General features: G+C 42.7%; 1 protein-coding gene across 3 annotated transcripts in view; it reads left to right on the top strand.

Moving 5' to 3' along the window:
• The window catches only part of eIF3l (eukaryotic translation initiation factor 3 subunit l), a 48,172-nt gene extending 25,972 nt beyond the window's left edge, over positions 1-22,200 (top strand). For all 3 annotated transcript variants that reach the window (XM_076176514.1, XM_076176515.1, XM_076176516.1), the window contains 5 exons: positions 9,256-9,468; positions 9,690-9,809; positions 9,999-10,127; positions 16,131-16,349; positions 21,984-22,200. In XM_076176514.1, coding sequence (XP_076032629.1) covers positions 9,256-9,468; positions 9,690-9,809; positions 9,999-10,127; positions 16,131-16,349; positions 21,984-22,118 — 816 coding nt within the window. In that variant the 3' untranslated portion in view covers positions 22,119-22,200. The remainder of the gene's footprint in view (positions 1-9,255; positions 9,469-9,689; positions 9,810-9,998; positions 10,128-16,130; positions 16,350-21,983) is intronic.
• Positions 22,201-25,175: the final 2,975 nt, after the last annotated feature.

Below are 25,175 nucleotides of genomic sequence, written 5' to 3'. Positions count from 1 at the left end.
GGCATTTCATCTTAAACACAAACTCCTCTCTTCCTCTCTATGTTTCATGTTTCTGTCCCATGTAGTGCTATTGGCACAATCACTCCTTCATACAATCTTCTCTTAGCATCCATACCCAAATATCTATTTTTCATTACTTTTTAATCCCACAAGGCATTTACTTCTCTCAATCTACATTCTACCTCCACCTCTACTCCTCCCTTTCCTGCCACATTTGCACCCAAGTATCTAAAGCTATCCACTTCCTCCAGTCTCTCTCCCTTAATACTCCCAATTTACTGCCACATTCTCCCCTTGTACATCTCATCACCTTTTACCCACATTTATCTTCAACTTCTTTTGCACACCATCCCAAACTTTATTACTACCTTCCTTAACCCCTTCCATACGGTGCCGCACAAGTAGGCGTCATGGACTTAGATCTCGGTGGCAGCAGCCAATGCCAGCCGTACGACGTGTCGTAATAATACTCGCATCATAAAATATAGTCACCGCTTATATCGATCGTTCTCTCTTCACCCGTGAATTTTGATAACCATAGAAAATGCGATTACAAAAGAATTAGAAAGAATGTCATTATGGAGGGGCGACTACAATAAATATAATCAAGACGCCGATATGGCAGCCTCGCGAATACACTCGCTCCCCATGACGCCTACGTGTGCGGCACCGTATGGAAGGGGTTAATCCCACCTTGGATCCTGCTACAAGCGCAGTGTTGTCAGCAAACATATATATATACATACATACATATACCAAGGCTTTTTCCCCCTTACAAGGGAGGTAGCCAAAAAGGAAAAGGTATAAAATCATTCCCACCCATTCCATCCCTGAATACACTCCATACCCCTCCACCCTCCCTCTCATCTTAGCACCTCCTGGATGACGGGTCATTCCTGCACCTTGTCCACTGCCCTGGGTCAGAAGCAGTGTCGCAAGACACAGCACATCCAAAGCAAGGCCGCTTCATTAAATCGGGGACCCCCCCCTCTCCGTCCCCCCATGCATAAAGGAGAAGACGGGAGAAAATCCCTTCGGGCTGCGTCCAAATTTGCTCACACATACTACCTCACCCCCCATTCCCCCATCCATTCCACCTCATGCATCACAACATCATCCATAAACAACCATTCTCCATTCACCCCTGTCTCCTGTCCTCTCTCATCCTTCCTCAACATACATTTCCCTCTTCCCCAAAGCCCCCTTCACCCCATCCATCCACCTCATCCTAGGATGTTCCTTCATGTTCACTCCCTCCACATCTGCTTTCCATACCTCTTTTACTAGTCTTTCTTCACTCATTCTTTCCATGTGTCCAAACCATCCTAATACTCTTTCATCAACCCTATCTCCCAACTCCCTTTCCACCCCTGTTCTCCTCCTCATTTCTTACTCTATCTAGCCTAGTAACCCCCATCATACTTCTCAGACACCTCATCTCAAACACATTCAAACTCCTTCTCTCTTCTTTTATGTTCCATGCTTCTGCCCCATACAGTGCTGCTGGCACAATCACTCCTTCATATAATCTCCTCTTCGCATCCATTCGCAAATGTCTATTCCTCATTACACTCTTTAATCCACCCAGGCATTTACTCGCTTCTCTCAATCTACATTATACCTCCACCTTCACTCCACCTTTTCCTACCACATTTGCACCCAAGTATCTAAAACTATCCACTTCCTCCAATCGCTCTCCCTTAAGGGGGTACGCGACACCTGTGGGGGTGAATTTGGTCAAGATATGGCATTTTTCAAAACTGTGTTCAAAATGTTCGTATACCATTTAGAAATAAATCCCGACAAATAATTTTCCAGCCGCGCGCAATTTAAAGGTCTTGGGTGAGGTTTAAAGGGACAGAGTTAAAGGTGCAACCCACACTAGAGAGAGGCGTGCCATTTAGGACCTTCAGGCGCATCGAATAACGTTGAAATTTGATTGAATTTACGCTCGCCCAGTGCTTCAATGGCCAGTACGATGGTGGAGGGGAAGGGAGAAGTTTTGCCAACTTTGAGCGAAGCTAAGCGTCAGTTACCGGCTAGCTCTGAAAGGAAAAGTGCGCATGTCTCATGAGCTCTCATTGCAATCTATTACTTTAGCTAGTACATATTACTCTTTAGTACAGTCATCATGGGTAGCAAAAAGAACAAAAGAACATCCACAATGACAAAAAACAGCAGTTAAAGATGGCAAGCAGTCAAAGACGACTAGCCAAGACCTCACCACCTCTCACTCCACCACTGCCCTCACCTGCACCTCTGTGACAGTGACAGAGGTAAAGGACAACATTAGACTAAACAATTCAAAGAGGAAGATTAAATCCAAAGAAGAAGGCAAGAAGAAAAAGATCAAGGCTATACAGGAAGAAGAGAGAAAGAAGAGAGAAGAAGGGACATCATATGATGCTGGAGGGGGTGTCCTACCAACATAGATTGGTGAGGAGAATCTGATGAGGAAAGAGAAGGCGCCCACTGCTGGAAAATAAACCTCTTTCCAATGATTTAGATACCCTGAAGACCCCCAGCAGTGAGGTTTCATATGAAGAAACCGCCAAAGGTGCAAAAAAGCAAATTATATGATGGTGTCGTCTGTGCGTCGTCATTACTGTGATATACTTATACTTTAGTTTTTCAGTATTTAAAGTACTTATAATTAAAATATGTTGATGATTTTTACTGTACTTACTCATTATATAATAAGAATTAAGCCATGAAAAAATCAGTCAAATTGGTGAAACTATAAGCAAGGTACAGATATATCTATATTTCAAGTTGCCATATCTCCGTTCGATATTTTTAAACTTTTTTTTTATCATAAAAAATCTAAAATACATCAGATTTAGATGAAACTTACAGGGAATATTACTTTTAGTAACTGCTAGGCCAGATCGTTCGAATATTTTGAATAGGATGAAAGAGTTCGGAGTAATAATGGAAACAAGACCAAAAAAAAATTATTTTTCACGATTTTTGCCGGACATTAAAATTGAAATGCCTGTATGCAAAAGTATAAAGGAAATTGTTCAATTACTCAATGACCGGCCCTAGGTGTGCCTACTGACTAGTCATAGCCAAAATATAAAACAAATTGGTCCACGTATTATGGTGCTGTGCACTTTTAAACATCGCTACTGGTATACGTACATGTGTACATACATCATTCTGTTTCACCTAAAATGTAGGCAACATGGATACCTATTTACCTGAGAAGTTTCAGCTCTTTACTCTAAATAGTTTAGAAAATGACCTCCAGGTGTCACGTACCCCCTTAATGCTCACTTCCAGTCTACTGCCACTTTCACCCCTTGTACATCTCATCACCTTACTTTTACCCACATTTATCTTCAGCTTTCGTCTATCACACACACTCCCAAACTGTCACCAACTTCCTCAATCCCTCCTCCGATCCTGCCACAAGCGCAGTGTCGTCCACAAACAACAGCTGGCTCACCTCCCACTTTTCTCCAGTTTCTTTAACCATCTCCAATCCCTGACCCACTACCCTTGCATTTACCTCTCGCACTACCCCATCCATGTATAAGTTGAACAGCCAGGGCAACATAACACATCCTTGATGAAGTCCCACTTTAATTCTAAGCCATCAACATTGGGAGATCCAATGGAGACCACAAGCAGAAATTGAAATGTGATACTGCTGAGGACTTAAACTCAGCTATCACATGACAAATGACACTGACTTACCACCTACGCTATCAAGAGATATAAGGCAAGCGTAGTTTTCCTTATATATGTTTGCATACTCGAGTTATACATGAAATTTTGCGTTCAACCCATCTCCACTATAATAGTATAATTGGAAGTATACAAATGTTGAAAAGTATTTGTACATCACTGAATGGGTCCCAGTGATTAGAGATACATTTTAGCAACCACAATGCACTTTAATTCTAAGCCGTCAATATCGGGAGACTCAATGGAGGCCACAAGCAGAAATTGAAATATGGTACTGCTGAGGACTTGAACTCAGCTATCACATGACAAGTGACACAGTGACTTACCAACTACACTATCAAGAGATATAAGTCAAGTGGAATTTTCCTCATATATATTTGTATGCTCGAGTTACATACACATACATGAAATTTTGTGTTCAACCCATCTCCACTATGATAGTACAATTGGAAGTATACAAAAGCTATATAAATCGTTAGTTCGTCCACATTTGGAATATATATATATATATATACAGGTAAACGTCGACTTACGATGGCATTAGGTTTCGATAGAGCCATCGTAAGACGATCTCATCGTAAGTCGATCCCCACTCTGTTCCGTGGTCACTGTACCTAGCCTACCTGTATATTAACCACCAGAGATACTGAATATAGCCTATTAAACATGTACAGTAGTTTATTTAATTATTTTTATCCTTTTTACCATATTCAAACACTATAATATGTATTTTCAGTACGGAACTTAAATCTCGCGGGCAGCAGCCAATGCCAGCCGTACGACGTGACGTAATAATACTCGCATCATAAAATATAGTCACCGCTTTTATCGATCGTTCTCTCTTTCACCCGCGAATTTTGAAAACCACAGAGAATGGGATTTAGGGCACATTTGAGAGAATGTAAAAACACAGGGGCGACTACAATAAATATAATCAAGACGCCGATATGGCAGCGTCGCGAATCCACTTGCTCCTCATGACGCCTACGTGTGCGGCACCGTATGGAAGGGGTTAAATTATCATATCGTCGTCGTCGCCGTCGTCATCGTAAAGTCGAACAATCGTAAGTCGCGGCCATCGTAAGTCGACGTTTACCTGTATATATATATATATATATATATATATACACACACACACATATATATATCTACATATATTATTATTATTTTTTTTAGTGCACCCTTTGGGGCAACAGGTAGAAGGATGGCTAGTCCTAACCTTGTCCTATTTTTATCGCCTTGTATGACTCATGTGGAGAGACTTGGTGGCAGTATTCTTTTCCCCCACGATAGGGTATGGCAAAATGAGAAAATGAATATTCAAAGAAATGGTACAGGACAGTAATGAGAGTGGGGGGACAGCATAATGGAGGGACAGTTGCAGTATAATAAAGGAAGGAGTGAACATGAAGGGGCAACCAAGATTGAGATGTATGGATGGGGTGAAAGGGCCATTGGGAAAGGGGAATGTCTCTTGAGGAAGGATGGGAGAGGACAGAAGGTAGGGGTAAATGGAGAATGGTTGTGTATGGATGATGCTGTGATGCATGAAGGGGAGTGGGTGGGGGATGGGGGGTGAGGGAGTATGTGTGAAAAGTAAATTGACGCAGCCTGAAGGGATTTCTCCCTGTATTCTCCTTTTCTGCATGATGGGACAGAGAGGAAGGGGGGAGGTTGCTGATTTAATGAAGCGGCCTTGCTGTGGATGTGCTGCATCTTGTGACCCAGGGCAGTGGGCAAGATGCAGGGATAACTCATCATCCAGGAGGAGCCAAGTTAAGAGGGAGGGAAGAGGGTGGATGGGAGTGAATTATGTGGGGATGGAATGGGTGGGAGTGGATTTTATGCCGTTGTTTTTTGGTTACCTCCCATATAAGGGGGGGAATAGCCATTGGTATATATATGCATATACATACATACATGTACCAAAGGCTTTTTCCCCCTTACATGGGGGGTAGCCAAAAAGAAAAAGGCATAGAAATCACTCTCACCCATTTCATTTCCCATATATTCCACTCCCCTCGACCCTCCTCCCTCCCTCCTATCTTGGCACTTCCTGGATGATGGGTCATCCCTGCATCCTCTCCACTGCCCTGGGTCAGAAGCATTGTCACAAGACACAGCACATCCACAGCAAGGCCGCTTCATAAATTCGGCGACTCCCCCTCTCCGTCACCTCATGCAGAAAAGGAGAAGACGGGGAGAAATCCCTTCGGGCTGCGTCAAAATTTTTTCATACATACTTCCTCACCCCCCATCCCCCACCCACTCCCCCTCATGCATCACAGCCTCATCTATACACAATCCTTCTCCATTCACCCCTATCTTCTGTCCTCTCCCATCCTTCCTCCACAGACATTCCTCTCTTTTGTAAAGCCCCTTTCACCCCATCCATCCATCTCATCGTAGGACGCCCCCTCATATTCACTCCTTCCATGTATGTATGTATAGGATATGGCAAAATGAGAAAATGAATATTCAAAGAAATGGTGCAGGACAGTAATGAGAGTTGGGGGACAGCATAACGGAGCGACAGTTGCAGTATAATAAAGGAAGGAGTGAACATGAAGGGGCAACCAAGATTGAGATGTATGGATACATATACCAAAGGCTTTTTCCCCCTTACAAGGGAGGTAGCCAAAAAGAAAAAGTTATAAAAACCATTCCCACCCATTCCATCCCTAATACACTCCACTCCCCTCCATCCTCTCTCTTATCTTTGCACCTCTTGGATGATGGGTCATCCCTGCATCTTGTCCACTGCCCTGGGTCAGAGGTAGTGTCGCCAGACACAGCACATCCATAGCAAGGCTGCTTCATTAAATTGGTGACCCCCCCTCTCTGTCCCTTCATGCAGAAAAGGAGAAGACAGGGAGAAATTCCTTCAGGCTGCGTCAAATTTTTCTCACACATGCTACCTCACCCCCCATCCCCCCACCCATTCCACCTCATGTATCACATCATCATCCATATACAACCATTCTCCATTCACCCCTGTCTTCTGTCCTCTCTCCTCCTTCCTCAACAGACATTCCTCTCTTCCCCAAAGCCCCTTTCTATCCATCCATCCATTCATCCATCTCATCCTAGGTTGCCCCCTCATGTTCACTCCTTCCACCTCTGCCCTCCACACCTCTTTTAATAGTCTTTCTTCACTCATTCTTTCCATGTGTCCAAACCATCCCAATACTCTTTCATCCACCCTATCTCCCAACTCCCTTACCACCCCTGTTCTCCTCCTCGCCTTCTCTTTTCTCACTTATCCAGCCTATTAACCCTTATCATATTTCTCAGACACTTCATCTCAAACACATTCAAACTCCTTCTCTCTTCCTCTCTTATGTTCCATGTTTCTGCCCCATACAGTGCTGTTGGCACAATCACTCCTTCATACAATCTCATCTTAGCATCCATTCCCAAATGTCTATTCCATGTTACACTTTTTAATCCATCAAGGTATTTACTTGCTTCTCTCAATCTACATTCTACCCAAACCTTCACTCCACCTTTTCCTGCCACATTCGTACCCAAGTATCTAAAACTATTCACTTCCTCCAGTCATTCTCCCTTCATGCTTACTTCCAGTCTGCTGCCATTTTCACCCCTTGTACATCTCATCACCTTACTTTTACCTACATTTATCTTCAACTTTCTTCTTTCACACACACTCCCAAACTCTGTCACCAACTTCCTCAATCCCTCCTCTGATCCTGCTACAAGTGCAGTGTCGTCCGCAAACAGCAACTGGCTCACCTCCCACTTTTCTCCATTTTCTTTAACCATCTCCAATCCCTGACCCACCACCCTTGCATTTACCTCTCGCACCACCCCCATCCATGTATAAGTTGAACAGCCAGGGTGACATAACATATACCTGACAAAGTCCCAGCTTTACCTCGAACCACTCACTCTCTCCATTTCTAATCCCGACACATACTCTACTACTCTCATAAAAAAACTTGACAGCTCCCAGAAGCCTTCCTCCTATCCTGTATATCTGCAATACCTCCCACAGTGCCTTCCTGTCAACCCTGTCATAAGCCTTTTCCTGATCCATAAAAGCCCAAAAAACATCCTTACCTTTTCCTATAGCTTTCTCAAATATCTGTCTTAGCACAAAAATCAGATCTACATAACCTCTACCTGTCCTAAATCCACACTGCTCCTTGCCAATCACTCCCTCTGTTCCTCTGTTCCTCTCCTAATCCTCTCAATGAGATCCTCCCATAAGCCTTCCCAACTACTTAACCACTTCAGTACGGGACTTAAATCTCGCGAGCAGCAGCCAATGCCAGCCGTATGACGTGTCGTAATAATACTCGCATCATAAAATATAGTCACGGCTTATATTGATCGTTCTCTCTTTCACCCGCGAATTTTGAAAACCATAGAGAATGGGATTCAGGGCGCATTTGGGAGAATGTAAAAACATAGGGGCGACTACAATAAATATAATCAAGACGCCGATATGGCAGCGTCGCGAATCCACTTGCTCCTCATGACGCCTACGTTTGCGGCACCGTATGGAAGGGGTTAACAAGCTAATCCCTCTGAAACTACTACACTCACACTTGTCCCCTTTTCCCTTGTAAAGTGGAACAATACAGGCACTCCTCCAGTCCTCTGGCACTCTACCCTCTCTCCAGCAAACATTAAATAACCTCACCAGTCAGTCCACCATCACTGTGCCTCCTCTTTTTAGACATTCTGCATGGCATCCATCTAGACCAGGTGCCTTACCTGCTGTCATCTTAACAACTGCCTTGACTTCATCCGTCCTTATTTCCCCTCCATTTTCCTCACTCATCACGGTCATTTTCTTAGCACTTCCCACTGCAACTATCTTTCCCTCCCTATGCTCCTTCACATTTAGCAACTTCCTAAAATACTCTGCCCATCTTCCCCTTACTGCCTTCTCTTCCATTATCATCTCTCCATCTACACCTTTTACCTTTTCTTCTCTACTTGATTCGCCTCCTCTTCCTCTCTTAATTTCTTTCCAAAACATCTTTTTATTACTTTCAAAGTTTTCTGTCATACTCTTACCCCATTTCACATCTGCTCTCCTCTTTGCTTCCTTTACCTTGTGATTTACTTCTCTTTTCTTTGTACCTCTCATATTACTCCCTTGTCCTATTTTGTAGCCAATCTGTGAAAGCTTGCCTCTTCTCTTCTACAACCTTCTTTGTTTCCTCATCTCACCATTCACTACCCTTCCTTCTATTTCCTCCCATACTTCTTGTTCCACACACCATCTTTGCACACTTTGTGACTCCATCCTTGAACCATTCCCATTCTTCCTCCACTCCTAGTTCTACTCTATCCTTCAGTCCCTCCCACTCCTCTTTCAGCTTCATGTACTCCTCCTTTTCTTTTTCATGTAAAGAGTTCACTTTAAGCACCTCCCCACCTTTTGTCCTTTTCCTCTTTCTCCATCTATCATCCACTCTCAACTTACCTTCCACCAAATATATATATATATATATATATATATATATATATATATATATATATATATATTTATATATATACACATACATATCATTCTTCTTTCTTTTTCAGGTATTGGAGAACATTGAATTGAATAAGAAATCCATGTATTCACGTGTACCTGCATGTCAGATTACTACATACTACTATGTTGGCTTTGCCTACATGATGATGCGCCGCTATGCGGATGCAATTCGTACCTTCTCCAATATCCTAGTTTACATCCAGCGCACTAAGCAAATGTTCCAGACTCGCACCTACCAGAATGACCAGATTAACAAACAGGTATGTATGTACATATTTCTAATTTTCTAGAGTCAGTGTAACTTGTAAGTTATCATTCTATATAACATTGGACTTCTTCCCCCCGTATAAGGGAGGTAGCCTTAAGTAAGTTATCAATTTATATATAATCAATTTCTGGTAAAGATATACACATCTTATGCATGTGCAACTAATTTCATATGCTCTGTCTTGTATGTTCCTATGGTATGGTTTCTTTTCAGACAGAACAGATGTACACACTCTTGGCCATATGCCTTGTGCTGCATCCTCAGCGCATTGATGAAGCTGTTCAGTCTGTTTTGAGAGAGAAGAACTATGCTGATAAGATGAGCCGAATGCAGGTGAAGCATGAATGTGTTTGATTATATAATCTATTATATTTTAGCCTCATTTAAGCTGGGGGGAAATAGCACTGGATGTTACACAACCTAGTGTATATAGATTTTTTTTTTTTTACAAACTTTTTAAGAGTTAGGTGTTGCTGCCAACTACGCATTCACACCACGTTAATTCCTCGTTTTTATTGCCAGCGTGGAGAGATGGCAGAGTTCCAGGTGTGCTTCACATTTGCCTGTCCAAAGTTCTTGAGTCCTGTACCACCTCCCAATTCTGATACTCCAGGCAACCACCACAAAGACCCTTTCCATCAGCAGATTAAGGTAAAGTGATCAAAGTTCATTTGCTGTTTAGCCGGGCAACTCATTGCCTTATTTCCCACCTTCAGGAGACCAGGATTCCAGGGAAACTGCCATTGGTTGTCTATGCAAGTCACTCGGTGGAAATATTTTGTGTAGGCCAGTTGTATTGTAAAGTGTTCGTGTCTTTTGGGTGATGGTTCTATCAGGGACAATTGGTATATTTTGGGATAGGCATTTGAACCTTTTCTTCCATTAACAGTTGTCTATGAGTCCCCTTTATGCTCTCCTCCCTGTCAAATTCATCTCTTCACACTCTTTTTCACTACTTCTCAAAACATCTTTTTGTTCTTTTCAAAATTTTCAAATAAAGTAAATTACTTTATTGAAAAAAATTGAAAAGAACAAAAATGTTTTGGAAGGCTATTAATCTATATACCAAGGACTTTTTCCCCCCTTACAAGGGAGGTAGCCAAATCAAAAGGCAAACATCCATTCCACTCCCATCCACCACCCTTTCTTTACTCTCATCTTGGCTCCTTGTGGATGACAGGTCATTCCTCTATCCTACCCACGGCCCCCCTGGGTCAGAAGCAATGCAGCAAGACAGCACATCCACAGCAAGGCTGCCTCACTTAACCCATTCAACTCCGATGACAAGATGTCTTGTCATTTGGTCAAATAAAACAAAAAATCATAATATAACAACAAAATGTTTGATGATCAAACAGCACCAGAAAAATATGACGTCATCAGTCCTCCTCGAGGAGGACTGACGACGTCATATTTTTCTGGTGCTGTTTGATCATCAAACATTTTGTTGTTATATTATGATTTTTTGTTTTATTTGACCAAATGACAAGACATCTTGTCATCGGAGTTGAATGGGTTAAAGGTCAACTGAGAAGGTTTTGGATTTCTTTATTTTTTGCTATTTCATATATGAAAATATAACTTAGAAGAAGTTAGAACACTAAGATGCACATTAGAAGAAGTTAGAACACTAAGATGCACATTTCTAGCAATTTATATTCTTGATTTTATCCAAATAGCATGATCTTAAAAGTGCCCGGTAGCAGACGAACTTTTCAATGTCGTACACTCCATCTTTTCCTGCAAATGTGGCAGGAAAAGGTGGAATGAAGGTGGAGGTAGAATGTAGATTGAGAGAAGCGAGTAAATGCTGTGGTGGATTAAAAAGTGTAATGAGGAATAGACATTTGGGAATGGATGCTAAGAGGAAGCTGTATGAAGGAGTGATTGTGCCAACAGCACTGTATGGGGGAGAAACATGGAACATAAGAGAGGAAGAGAGAAGGAGTTTGAATGTGTTTGAGATGAGGTGTCTGAGAAGTATGATGGGGGTTACTAGGCTAGATAGTGAGAAATGAGGAGGTGAGGAGGAGAACAGGGATGGAAAGGGAGTTGTTGTTGTTGTCGTTCCCTAGACTGTCTGTCCAAGCAGTCCCGTCTCCCCAAGGAATGCCATAGCCGAAACTGGGTTTTCCCACAAATCCTTTATAGAGCGTATGTTGTGTTGTTTGCGTGCATGATTGTGTATAATGCAGTCTTCCATTATGTGTTGTATGGTATGGGGTGAAGTGTTACATCCTGGGCAGTGGAAAGGGAGTTGGGAGATAGGGTTGATGAAAGAGTATTAGGATGGTTTGGACACATGGAAAGAATGAGTGAAGAAAGACTAGTAAAAGAGGTATGGAAGGCAGATGTGGAGGGAGTGAACATGAAGGGACGTCCTAGGATGAGGTGGATGGATGGGGTGAAGGGGGCTTTGGGGAAGAGGGAAATGTCTGTTGAGGAAGGACGGGAGAGGACAGAAGATAGGGGTGAATGGAGAATGGTTGTATATGGATGTTGAAATGCATGAGGTGGAATGGGTGGGGGGATGGGGGATGAGGTAGTATGTGTGAGCAAAATTTGACGCAGCCCGAAGGGATTTCTCCCCGTCTTCTCCATTTATGCATGGGGGGACGGAGAGGGAGGTCGCCGATTTAATGAAGCGGCTTTGCTGTGGATGTGCTGTGTCTTGTGACACTACTTCTGACTCAGGACAGTGGACAAGGTGCAGGGATGACCCGTCATCCAGGAGGTGCTAAGATAAGAGGGAGGATGGAGGGGGTGTGGAGTGTATTCAGGGATGGAATGGGTTGGAATGATTTTATGCCATTTCCTTTTTGGCTACCTCCCTTGTAAGGGGGAAAAAGCCTTGGTATATGTATGTATGTACTTATATTTTCCACTGCTAGGGCAACTGGTGACATAAGGGTTGTTGTTTACATTCTTGGACATGGCCAGTGATACAAAAGTGACGTCATATCAGGTAAAGAAGATTTATTGGATTTGGATGCCAAACTTCATATTTACAGGCAAAAGATTCGAGGATTTATGAATTACAAAATGTTTTTATTTGTGATCAGTTATAATAAAACAGGCCTATGTAGCAAAGAGAATAGAGAAATCATTTGACTGCAGGGGAAAGGAAGGCTAGCAAAAAATACATACATACATACATACATATACCAAGGCTTTTTCCCCCTTACCACGGAGGTAGCCAAAAAGGACAAGGCATAAAATCATTCCCACCCATTCCATCCCTGAAAACACTCCACACCCCTCCACCCTCCCTCCCATCTTGCTTCAGCAAAGGCAGAAGCAAAAGATACAGACATGTCTATAAAATTATCAGCCGTAGGTAGGTTGCTGTGGGGGAAGGGAAGCCATCAATCATATGCCTGGCACTGTCACCAAGGTCACTTTCACATCGCATCTCAATTTTATTGGTAGTGTTACTTGCAGAAGGTGAATATTCATCATAGGCACTTTGTAACAACTGAAAAAAAATCATGAGGTCTATATCAGTATGAATTCCTTCCTCTTGGTCCAGGATAATTAGGCTTAAGTCCTGCTGGGGTGGTGGTGGTGGTGGTGGGGGGAGATTCCACTTGCTTGATTCTCAAAAAACAGACTTTAATATGGTTGACTACAATTGACAAGACATGGTCATAGGCCTATTATGGAAGCCCCTGTCATCATGGTCATGCCTATCACCCTGGTGGAGTGGGGTGATTATATTCATAGATCGGAAAAAGAGTAGCTTCCCACACATAGTGCTGGGTATCTGGAATAACTTAGATAAAGAAACAGTGTGTGCAAATACTATTCAAGATTTTAAGAAAAATCTTGATGCTGAAAGATACAAAGGCGGGTCACCACGAGCATAGCTCCCTTCCCGTGTAATACAACTAGGTAAATACAGGCCTAGCTAGCCCATGTCATGCCTGTACCCCTAATCTGCTTAGGCCAAGCACAAAAATCATTGGTCAAGTGTAATCATGCTTGTTAACGATTGCCAGTGACAGCGTAGATAACACAGGCCTACCTATACACATGATACAGACTAATACACCTACTTCCAGGCGTTGTCTTTTTTCAATAATAGTACTGCTTTGACAGAGTTTTCTTGCCAAACCTGGGGTGTTGCATCTTCTTTTAGAATGGGATTCATGCTAATTCCTAGTGACTCGGCAAAGTGGCAAGGCTGGGGTCCTGAATGTACTGTTTTTGTGTGCTGTGTGTTTCAAACAGAGTTTTGCTTTCAGTCCAGGCTTCCATGACTTGTGCCGTCTGCAGTGAATGAGCCAGTCCTTTTTACGAGCAGGATCTTTCAGAAAAGAATGAAAATGAAGTCCATCCACAGCAAAATGTTTTGTTGAATCACTGTTGCAATTTGTATCGACACAGTAAACCATTTTTGAACTAAATACTTGAAAAAACCTTGCTAACACATGAAATATGACAGATCACTGATCAAGTTGACAGCGTTGCATGGCATTTTATAGTGCATGCATATGTGCATCAGAATGTGAACAGTGTGGTTGATGTCACAGCCTTACGGGAACAGCTGAAGATTGGCTAAGGAAAGTTTGTCTGCTACTGATATTTTGATTGACCTTTTTATCACATTGCGTAATAATTAGGATTTATTTTTGCATTTATAAAAAAAGTGACTTAAGCTATGCATCTAGCAAATATTCACTACCTCTTTGAAAACCTCGGTATTTTATTGGCAAACCCCCCCTCCCCCCCCACACATACACACACTCACACTCCATCCCCCACCCCCCTTCATCCCCTCATGCAGAAAAAGAGAAGACAGGGAGAAATCCCTTTGGGCTGTGACAATATCATTCATACATAACCACTCCCTATCCCACCCTTCCTTGCATCTCGTCATCTATACACATCCATTCTTCACTCACTTCTATCTCCTGCCTTTTCTCTTCCTTGTTCAGCATTCCCCCTTTGTTCGGGTCCATCCATCTCATTCTTGGTTGTCCATTTAAGTTCACTCCTGCCACCTCTGCCTTCTACACCTCGTTTACTGATTTTTCTTCACTCATTCTTTTCATGTGTCCCTATCTGCCATCTCTTTTTCCACCTCAGCTCTTCTCACCTCCTTTCTCACTATCCAGCCTTTTAACCCCTACCATACTTCTCAGACATTTCATCTCAAACATATTTAAGATTTTCCTTTCTGCCTCTCTTAAATTCCGTGTCTCTGCCCCATACAGTGCTGTCAGGACAATCACCCCTTCGTATATTCTCTTCTTTGCATCCATTCCCAAATACCTATTTCATATGATATTTTTTAATCCCTAAGGCATTTACATCTCTCGGTCTACAGTACACTATACCTTCACTGCCACTCCTCCCTATCCTGCCACATGTGTCCCCAAATACCTAAAGCTATCCACTTCCTCTAGCTTCTCTCCTTTAACCCCTTCAATATGGGCCAAAATCTCGCAGGTAGCATTAGCTGCCAGACGTACGATTTGCGTCATAATACTTGCATTATGAAAAATAAAGTTACCGCTGCATTGCTTGTTCTCTTTCACCCGTGAATTTTGATAACCATAGAAAATATGACGAAGCCAGTTTACAGAGTATGGGGGTCATGCAGGTACAACTACAATATATATAATCAAGACGCCGACATCGGCATCCTCGCTTACCCACTTGCTCCTCATGACGCCTACGTAGGCGTCATCGTATCGATGGGGTTAAGATTTACTTCCAACTCGCTACCATCCACTTCCCTTGTATATCTCATCACCTTTTACCCACATTTACCTTCAACTTTCTTCTATTGCATACCCTCCCAAACTCCATCACTAACTCCCTGAACCCTTCCTCTGACCTTGTCTTAAGTGCAGTGTCATCAACAAACAACAATGGGCTCACTTCTCACTTTTTCATTTTCTTTAACCATCTCCAATCTCCTACCCATTACCCTTGCCTTTACCCCCCACACCACCCCATCCATTGAACAGCTATAACGACATGACACATCTCTGTTGCAGTCCCACCTTTACCTTAAACCATGTGCTCTCTCCATTTCCAATTGTAACACAAGCTCTACTACTCTTGTAAAAACTCTTGACTGTCCTTAATAACTTTCATGAAACAGGAAGCAAAAATTACTGTCTCTTTTTATTTGTTTACATATTTGTTTATTTATTTGATGCATGGAAGGGAGTGGATGGTGGGATGGGGGGGGGGGAATGAGGGAGTATGTATGAATGACATTTTGATGCAGCCCAAAGGGATTTCTCCCTGTCTTCTCTTTTTCTGCATGAAGGGATGGAGGGGAGCATCACCGATTAAATGAAGCGGCCTTGGTGTGGATGTGCTGTGTTCTCATTGGTGTACATTGTGTACATTGGTTCTCACCCAGGGCAGTGGGAATACAGGGATGACTCATCATCCAGGAGGAGCCAAGATGAAAGGGAGGGAGGAGGATAAATGGGAGTGAAGTATGTGGGGATGGAATGGGTGGGAGTGGATTTTATGCCTTTGTTATTGGCTACCTCCCATGTAAGGAGGCAAAAGCCGTTGGTATATGGATGTATTTGTCTATTGTTTATTTTCATATATGAGATACCTATTCTTCTTTCTCTTTCCTTAGTAAATTTCACAGTTGCAACACCTGTATATGGTAAATTTTTTCAGGTGTTCCTGGATGAAGTTGTACAGCAGCAACAAATAGGGGTCATGCGATCTTATCTTAAGCTGTACACCACAATGCCAATGGAGAAGATGGCAGCCTTCCTGGAAATGGAAGTTGATTCTTTCCGCAATGCTCTCTTCTGTTTTAAGCACAAGATGAAGAACATGGTATGGACAAAGGGCACATCTGGACTGCAGGGAGATTTCCACACAGATTCTGAGGTTTGTTTTTAGGATGGTATTGGTTATGTAGGTGTTGGTTTTTAAACAGTCTTATTCCAGTGAATAAAGTTGTCTGGCAATGGCTAAGATAAAATCAATCTATCTGTATAGTGTCTTGCTGCACTGCTTCTGACCAGGACAGTGGGCAGAAGACAGGGATGACCAAGTATTATTCCTGTGAATAAAGGTGTCTGGCAAAGGCCAGGATAAAATAAATCTATAAATTCTATGTCTAAGGCTCCAGTAGGAGCCAAGAAGAGAGGGAGGGAGGGGTGAGTATGGGAGTGGGGTATGTGGGAATGAAATGGGTGGGAGTAGATCTATGCCTTTGACTACCTTTCTTTTAACGGGAGAAAAAGCCCTTGGCTATGTATCTATATATCTTGCTGCAGTGCTTCTAACCTGAGCAGTGGGCAGGAGACAGGAATAAGTCTTCATCCAAGAGGAGCTAAGATGAGAGGGTAATGAGGATGGTGGATGGGAGTGGAATTGGTGGGAGTAGGTATGTGCCTTGACTTGGCTACCACCCTTATAAAGGGGAAGAAACACTTGTATATAGATAGACACCTTTACCCTTCTAATGAAGCCAGGGGATAAAATCTGTTGTTTATCAATATCTGCAGTGAAACATTTAAAAGATACCACTATAGTAAACTAATAGATGAAAAGGAGAAGGAATACAAGAAGAAGCTGAGAAAAGAGTGAGAGGGAGTGAAAGAGTAGAACAAGGAGTGGAGGAGGAATGGGGATGTTTCAAGGAGATGTGTGGAACAAGGAGAATGGGAAGAAATAGAAGGAAGGGCAATGAATGGTGGGATGATGAAGCAAAGAAGGTTGTAGAAGAGGAGAAACAAGCATTTACAGATTGGTTACAAAATAGGATGAGAGAATCATATGAGAGGTACAAAGAAAAGAGAAGTAAAGCATAAGATAAAGGAGGCAAAGAGGAGAGCAGATGTGAAATGGGATAAGAGTATGACAGAAAAATTTGAAAGTAATAAAAAGATGTTTTGGAAGGAAATTAAGAAAGGAAAAGGAGGTTAATCAAGTAGAGAAGAAAAGTTAGAAGGTGAAGATAGATGATAATGGAAGAGATGGCAGTAAGAGGAAGATGGACAGAGTATTTTAGGGAGTTGCTAAATGTGAAGGAGGATAGGGAGGGAAAGGTAGTTGCAGTGGGAAGCGCTAAGAAAATGACAGTAATGAATGAGGAAAATGGGGAAGGAAGATGAAGTGAAAGCAGTTATTAAAATGATGAGAGCAGGCAGAACACCAGGGTTGGATAGGTGCCATGCAGTGTCTAAAAAAGGAGGTACAGTGATGGTGGACTAGCTGGTGAGGTTTAATGTTTGTCTAAAAGAAGATAGAGTACAGGAGGACTGGAGGGGGGCCTGTATAGTTCCACTATACAAGGGAAAAGGGGACAAGGGTGAGTGTAGTAGTTTCAGAGAGATCAGTTTGTTGAGTGTAGTTGGGAAGGCTTATGGGAGGGATTTGATTGAAAGGATTAGGAGAGAAAGAGAGGGAGTAATTGGTGAGGAACAGTGTGGGTTTAGGACAAGTAGGGGTTGCAAGGATCATATTTTTGTGGTAAGGCAGTTACGTGAGAAAAGCTTTAGGAAAAGGTAAGGATGTTTTTTGGGCTTTTATGGATTTGGAAAATGCTTATGACATAGTAGACAAGAAGGGACTGGGAGGTATTGTAGATATGTAGGATAGGAGGAAAGGTGTTAAGAGCAGTCGAGAGTTTTTATGAGAGTAGTAGAGTATGACACTTGCGACACTGCTTCTGACCCAGGGCAGTGGACAGGATGCAGGGATGACCTGTATTGTTATCCAGGAGGTGCCAGGAGGGTGGAGGAGAGTGGAATATATGGGAAATGAAATGGGTGGGAGTGATTTCAATGGCTTTTTCTTTTTGGCTACCCCCCATGTACGGGGGAAAAGGCCTTTGGTATATGTATGTAGTGAGTATGATGGGGGTTACTAGGCTGGATAGAGTGAGAAATGAGGAGGTGAGGAGGAGAACAGGGGTGGAAAGGGAGCTGGGAGATGGGGTTGATGAAAGAGTATTAGGATGGTTTGGACACATGGAAAGAATGAGTGAAGAAAGACTAGTAAAAGAAGTATGGAAGGCAGATGTGGGGGGAGTGAACATGAAGGGACGTCCTAGGATGAGATGATGGATGGGGTGAAGGGGGCTTTGGGGAAGAGGGGAATGTCTGTTGAGGAAGGACGGGAGAGGACAGAAGACGGGTGAATGGAGAATGGTTGTATATGGATGATGTAATGCATGAGGTAGAATGGGTGGGGGGATGGGGGGGTGAGGTAGTATGTATGAGCAAAATTTGACGCAACCCGAAGGGATTTCTCCCCGTCTTCTCCTTTTATGCAATGGGGGGACGGAGAGGAGGGGTCGCTGATTTAATGAAGCAGCCTTGCTGTGGATGTGCTCTGCCTTGCGACACTGCCTCTGACCCAGGATAGTGGACAAGGTGCAGGGATGACCCGTCATCCAGGAGGTGCTAAGATGGGAGGGAGGGTGGAGGGGAGTGGAGTGTATTTAGGGATGGAATGGGTTGGAATGATTTTATGCCTTTTCCTTTTTGGCTACCTCCCTTGAAAGGGGGAAAAAGCCTTGATATATGTATGTATGTATGTAGTAGAGCCTGTGTTAGAATTAGAAATTGAGAGTGAGTGGTTTGAGGTAATTTATAAATGGATGGGGTGGTGCGAGCGGTAAATGCAAGGGTAATGGGCCAGGAATTGGGTATGGTTAGAAAATGGGAGATAAGCCAGTTGTTTGCTGATTACAACTTGTAGCAGGATCAGAGTAGGGATTGAGGTAGTTACTGACAGAGTTTGGGAAGGTGTGCAAAAGGAGGAAGTGGAAGATAAATGTGGGTAAAAGTAAGGCAATTAGGTTCACTAGAAGGAGAGGATGGCAGCAAATTGAAAGTATCAAGGAGGAATTGGATAGCTTTAGATACTTGTGATGTGGTGGGAAAGGAAGGAGTGGAGGTGGAGGTAGAACGTAGATTGAGGGAAGCAAGTAAATGCTTTGGGGAATTGAGAAGTGTAATGAGAAATAGACATTTGGGAATGGATGCAAAGAGATTTTATAAAGGAGTGATTGTGCTGACAGCACCATATGGGGCAGAAACATGGAACATAAGAGAAAAAAGATTGTAAATGTGTCTGAGATGAAATGTCTGAGAAGTATTGTAGGAGGTAATAGGCTGGATAGAGTGAGAAACAAGGAGAGGGGGGTGGAAAGGGAGTTGGGAGATGAGATTGATGAAAGATGATTTGGACACATGGAAAGAATGAATGAAGAAGATTACTAAAAGAGGTGTGGAAAGCAGAAGTGGAAGGAGTGAACATGAGGGGTGACGAAGTATGAGATTGATGGATGGGGTAAAAGGGGCATTGGGAAAGAGGGCAATGTCTGTTGAGGAAGGAAGGGAGAAGACAAAAGATAGGGGTAAGTGGAGAATGGTTTTGTATGGATAGTGCTGTGATGTATGGGAGTGGGGGATGGGAGGGGTGAGGGAATATATGTGAGTAATATTTTGAGAGAAGTGAGTAAATTCCTTGGTGGATTAAAAAGTGTAATGAGAAATAGACATTTGGGAATGGATGCTAAGAGGAGATTGTGTGAAGGAGTGATTGTGCTGACTGCACTGTATGGGGCAGAAACATGGAACATGAGAGGAAGAGAGAAGGAGTTTGAATATGTTTGAGATGAGGTATCTGGGAAGTAAGATAGGGGTTGTTAGGCTGGATAGAGTGAGAAATGAGGAGGTGAGGAGAACGGGGGTGGAAAGGGAGTTGTTGTTGTTGTTGTCGTTCCCTAGACTGTCTGTCCGAGCAGTCCCGTCTCCCCAAGGAATGCCATGGCCGAAACTGGGTTTTCCCACAAATCCTTTATAGAGTGTATGTTGTGTTGTTTGTGTGCATGATTGTGTATAATGCAGTCTTCCATTATGTGTTGTATGGTATGGGGTGAAGTGTTACATCCCGGGCAGCTGTTCACAATGCAATCATCCAGCCTCTTCTGGTAGCTTAGAAGTGCTGGGTGGTGGCCGCACCGCAGTCTGGCCAGGTGGACTCTGTCCTTTCGTGGGAGAGAGGATTCCGAAGGGTGGATATCAGGGGGTCTGGCATGCAGCAGTGTGTTATCTTTCATTGTGTTAATGGAGCGGTGAGTGATATGATTATGAATATGTTTCCGGAGGCTGGTATTTGGTGGTTGTGGAGGAAGAGAAGAGACCTGTGTGTAATACAGGTCTTTGGTGTGCGTGGGTGTTCTGCTATGTAGTGTAGTGGGTGCGATGTGTTTGTGGTGGCTGCGGCAAGTGTTTGTGTGCCTCTCATGTCGAGGTGGTCCTTGACTTTGAGGACTTTTGTTTCATGGTGTAAATGGTCTGTAGGTGTTGTATTTGTGCAGCCTCTAATTGTTTTTAGGGCTTTGTTTTGTATGATTTGAAGGGTGTTGTGGTGTGTAAAGGGAGTTGGGAGATGGGTGGATGAAAGAGTATTGGGATGGTTTGGACACATGGAAAGAATGAGTGAAGAAAGACTAGTAAAAGAGGTGTGGAAGGCAGAGGTGGAAGGAGTGAACATGAGGGGGCAACCTAGGATGAGATGGATGGATGGGGTAAAAGAGGCTTTGGGGAAGAGGGGAATGTCTGTTGAGGAAGGATGGGAGAGGACAGAAGACAGGGATGAATGGAGAATGGTTGTATATGGATGATGTTGTGATGCATGAGGTGGAATGGGTAGTTATAGGGGATGAAGGAGTATGTGTGAGAAAAATTTGATGCAGCCCAAAGGGATTTCTCCCAATCTTCTCCTTTTCTGCATGAAGGGACGGAGAGGGGGTCACCGATTTAATGAAGCAGCCTTGCTGTGGATGTGCTGTGTCTTGCACCACAGATTCTGACCCAGGGCAGTGGACAAGATGCAGGGATGACCTTTCATCCAAGAGGAGCCAAGAAAGGGAGTGAGAGGTGGTGAATGGGAGTGGAATATGTGGGGAAGAAATTTGTGGGAGTGGATGCCTTTGACTCTGACTATAGTGAAAGGGTTGACAGTTGTAGCACATCTTGATTAACCTCTAGACAGTGGAAATGTTTGTGTACTTTTTCAGGATGCCACCCGTTAATTTTATTCATTAGAGGGAAAGCCCCCACTGGATTATAATATATCTATATTGTTCTGTTGACAGTAGTGATAAATCAATTCATTGCCCTAAGTACATGGAATGAACTGGAGAGGAGGATCAAGAATAAAGTGGATTGCAAGGGTGAGGGTGGTGGAAGTGTCACTGATATTTGAGGGTTATCATATTGAACAAGGAAAAGAGACTGCAAAAGGTAGGAATTAGAGGGATATTGTGAACGGGTGAAAGGATGTTTTTGATGAACTGGTGCGGGTAAACCAGCTTCAGGTAGGAAAAGAGACTGCAAAAGGTAGGAATTAGAGGGATATTGTGAACGGGTGAAAGGATGGTTTTGATGAACTGGTGCGGGTAAACCAGCTTCAGGTTATTAATTACTTGGGCTGATGTTGCATGTTCATATTATATACTTCCTTCTTCCTCTAATTGCAATTTTTTGTTGTTTGCCACAGGTGGATTTCTTCATCGACAGGAATATGATTCACATTGCTGACACAAAAGTTGCCCAGCGGTATGGTGATTTCTTCATTCGGCAGATTCACAAATTGGAAGAAGTTAACCGCACATTAAACAAGATAAAAATTTAGTGTGTTAGGCAGGGATCACACATTTTGTTACGGGAGTGAAAGAACATTTTCCATAAATAAATGTCTTTACTGGAACTAGGAATAGATTGTTTTAATTCCTTTTATTGAAAGAGCTCCCATTCATTCTGAATAACATCTTTTATTTTGAACATGCCTCATTTTAGTTACTGTACATATTTTTTCGCTCTTACCTCCCTTACAAGGCAGGTAAAATCCACTCCCACCCATTCCATCCCTGTATTGGGTGGCTAATGAAACAAAACAAAAATTAATATATAAATTATTTAGACAAAAAAATGCGTACTCTCTCAAGGCGTAATCAAAACTGACACCACTTTGGGTGGGTGGGAAAACACACAAGCAGAACATTTGGTTTGTATGTGCTTATTCATAAATACAAAATATGCAATGATAGTAATATACAACTTTAATACATTTATATAAAGGGAAAAAGCATATCTCCTGATCCAACAATATACATGTACCATATACGATGATAAATATACAATGTTACAAGTACACCATTACATCCTCACATACTCCACTCTCATTCACCCCCTCCCTCCCATCTTGGCTCCTCCTGAATGATGGGTCATCCCTGCATCTTGCCCACAGCCCTGGGTCAGAAGCAATGTAGCAAGATACAGCACATCCACAGCAAGGCTGCTTCATTCAATCAGTGACCCCCACCCCCTCTCCATCTCCTCATGCAAAAAAAGAGAAGACTGGGAGAAAAACCTTCAGGCTGCATCACAATATCATTCACACTCCCTCTCCCCCACCCCATCCCTCGCTTCCTTCCACGCATCACAGCATCATTCATACACAACAATTCTGTACTCATTCCTATATTCTTTCTTCTCCCTTCATCAACAGATATTGCCCTCTTTCCCAATGCCCCTTTTACCCCATCCATCCATCTCATCCTTGGTTGACCCCTCATGTTCACTCCTTCCACCTCTGCTTTCCACACCTCTTTTACTAGTCTTTCTTCACTCATTCTTTCCATGTGTCTAAACCATCCCAATAATCTATCATCAACCCTATCCCTCAACTTCCTTTCCACCCCTGCTCTCCTCACCTCATTTCTCACTCGATCCAGCCTAGTAACCCCAACCATAGTTAGACCCGTCCTTGACTATGCAGTACAGTTTTGGTCTGTCCTACAAAATGGACATAAATTCAAAATTATTACAAAGGATTACAAAGGCGGAGCATGCCGACAGGAGACCTTTTGATCCATATCTAGGTCGGATGCAAAAAAAAAAAAATCATGTTAATAAAAAATAAAAGCTATAATAATGTAAATAACAAATAAAATAAATAAATGCATAGGTATAGTTGAATAACAAATAAACAGGTAAATAGTAAATAATAATAAATTGACATAACTAATATTAAATGAAAATCAGACAGACAAATTATAACAAAACAAAAACAAATAATATAACAAATTATAATCATTACAGCATCTTACTTAGGTATTTATCTAAATGATTCTTAAAGCTTCGAACTGAACTACATTGCACTACCTGTGCAGGAAGTTTATTCCATTCATTAACTACACGGTTGGCAAAGTTGTTTCTACCTACTTCCAAATTGAATCTATTTCCAGACAGTTTGAGACCATTGTTTCTTGTCTGATTATCATTCAGTGATATGTGGACTCGGAAATTTGCCTAAATTTAGATTTAAGAAGGAAATGGCAAGAATTGGTGTACTAATAGGGTGGTCGATGAATGGAATAAACTTAGTAACCATGTAGTAAGCGCTGAAACTATAAGTTGTTTTAAAAAACGATTAGACAACTTTATGGATGGGGATGACAGGTGGTGATGGATGCGGAACTGCCAAGGATAGGCCTTATGGTCTCTTGCAGACTGCAAGTTGCAGTCTCCTTTATTCTTATGTTCATACTTCTCAGGCACCTCTTCTCAAACACATTCAAACTCCTCTCTTCCTTTTTTATGTGTTATGTTTCTACCCCATACAGTGCTGTTAGCACAGTCACTCCATACAATCTCCTGTTAGCATCCATCCCGAAATGTCTATTTCTCATTACACTTTTTAATCCCCCAAGGCATTGACTCGCTTCTCTTAATCTACACTCCACCTACACTCCTCTCTTTCCCACCACACTTGCACCGAAGTATCTAAAACTATCCACTTCCTCCAGTCTCTCTCCCATAATAGTCACTTCCAATCTGTTACCACATTCTCCCCTTATACATCTTGTCGCCTTTTACCCATGTTCATCTTCACCTTCTTTTGCATGCCTTTCCAAACTGTCACTTCCTCAATCCATCTTCTAATCCTACCACAAGTGCATTATCATCAGCAAACAACTGACTTATCTCCCACCTTTCTCTATTTTCTTTATCTCCAATCCCTGATCCATTACCCTTGCATTTACCTCTCACACCTTATCCATGTGTAAATAGAACAGCTATGGCAACATAACACATCCCTGGCAAAGTCCCACCTTTACTTCAAACCACTCTCTCCAATTCTAATTCTAACACAGGCTCTACTATCCTAAAAACTCGACTGCTACAGTTTTCCTCTTATCCCATGTATCTGCAATACCTCCCATAATGCCTTCCAGACTACTGTCATAAGCCTTTTTCAAATCCATACATATACATACATATACCAAGGCTTTTTCCCCCTTACAAGGGAGGTAGCCAAAAAGGGAAAGGCATAAAAACACTCCCACCCATTTCATCCCTACATACACTCCACACCCCTCCCACCCTTCCTCTCATCTGAGCACCTCCTGGATGACGGGTCATCCCTGCACCCTGCCCACCGCCCTGGGTCAGAAGCAGTGTCGCAAGACACAGCACATCCACAGCAAGGCCGCTTCATTTAATCGGCGACCCCCCCCTCTCCGTCCCCCCTTGCATATAAGGAGAGGACGGGGAGAAATCCCTTCGGGCTGCGTCAAAATTTACTCACACATACTACCCCACCCCCCACCCCCCTGCCCATTCCTCCTCATGCAATCACATCATCATCCATATACAACCATTCTCCACTCACCTCTGTCTTCCGTCC

This window comes from Oratosquilla oratoria, chromosome 39, assembly GCF_046742065.1.
Source record: "Oratosquilla oratoria isolate Oo_2021 chromosome 39, ASM4674206v1, whole genome shotgun sequence".
NCBI classification, from domain to species: Eukaryota; Metazoa; Arthropoda; class Malacostraca; order Stomatopoda; family Squillidae; genus Oratosquilla; species Oratosquilla oratoria.
This window is presented reverse-complemented; position numbering and strand designations above follow the sequence as displayed.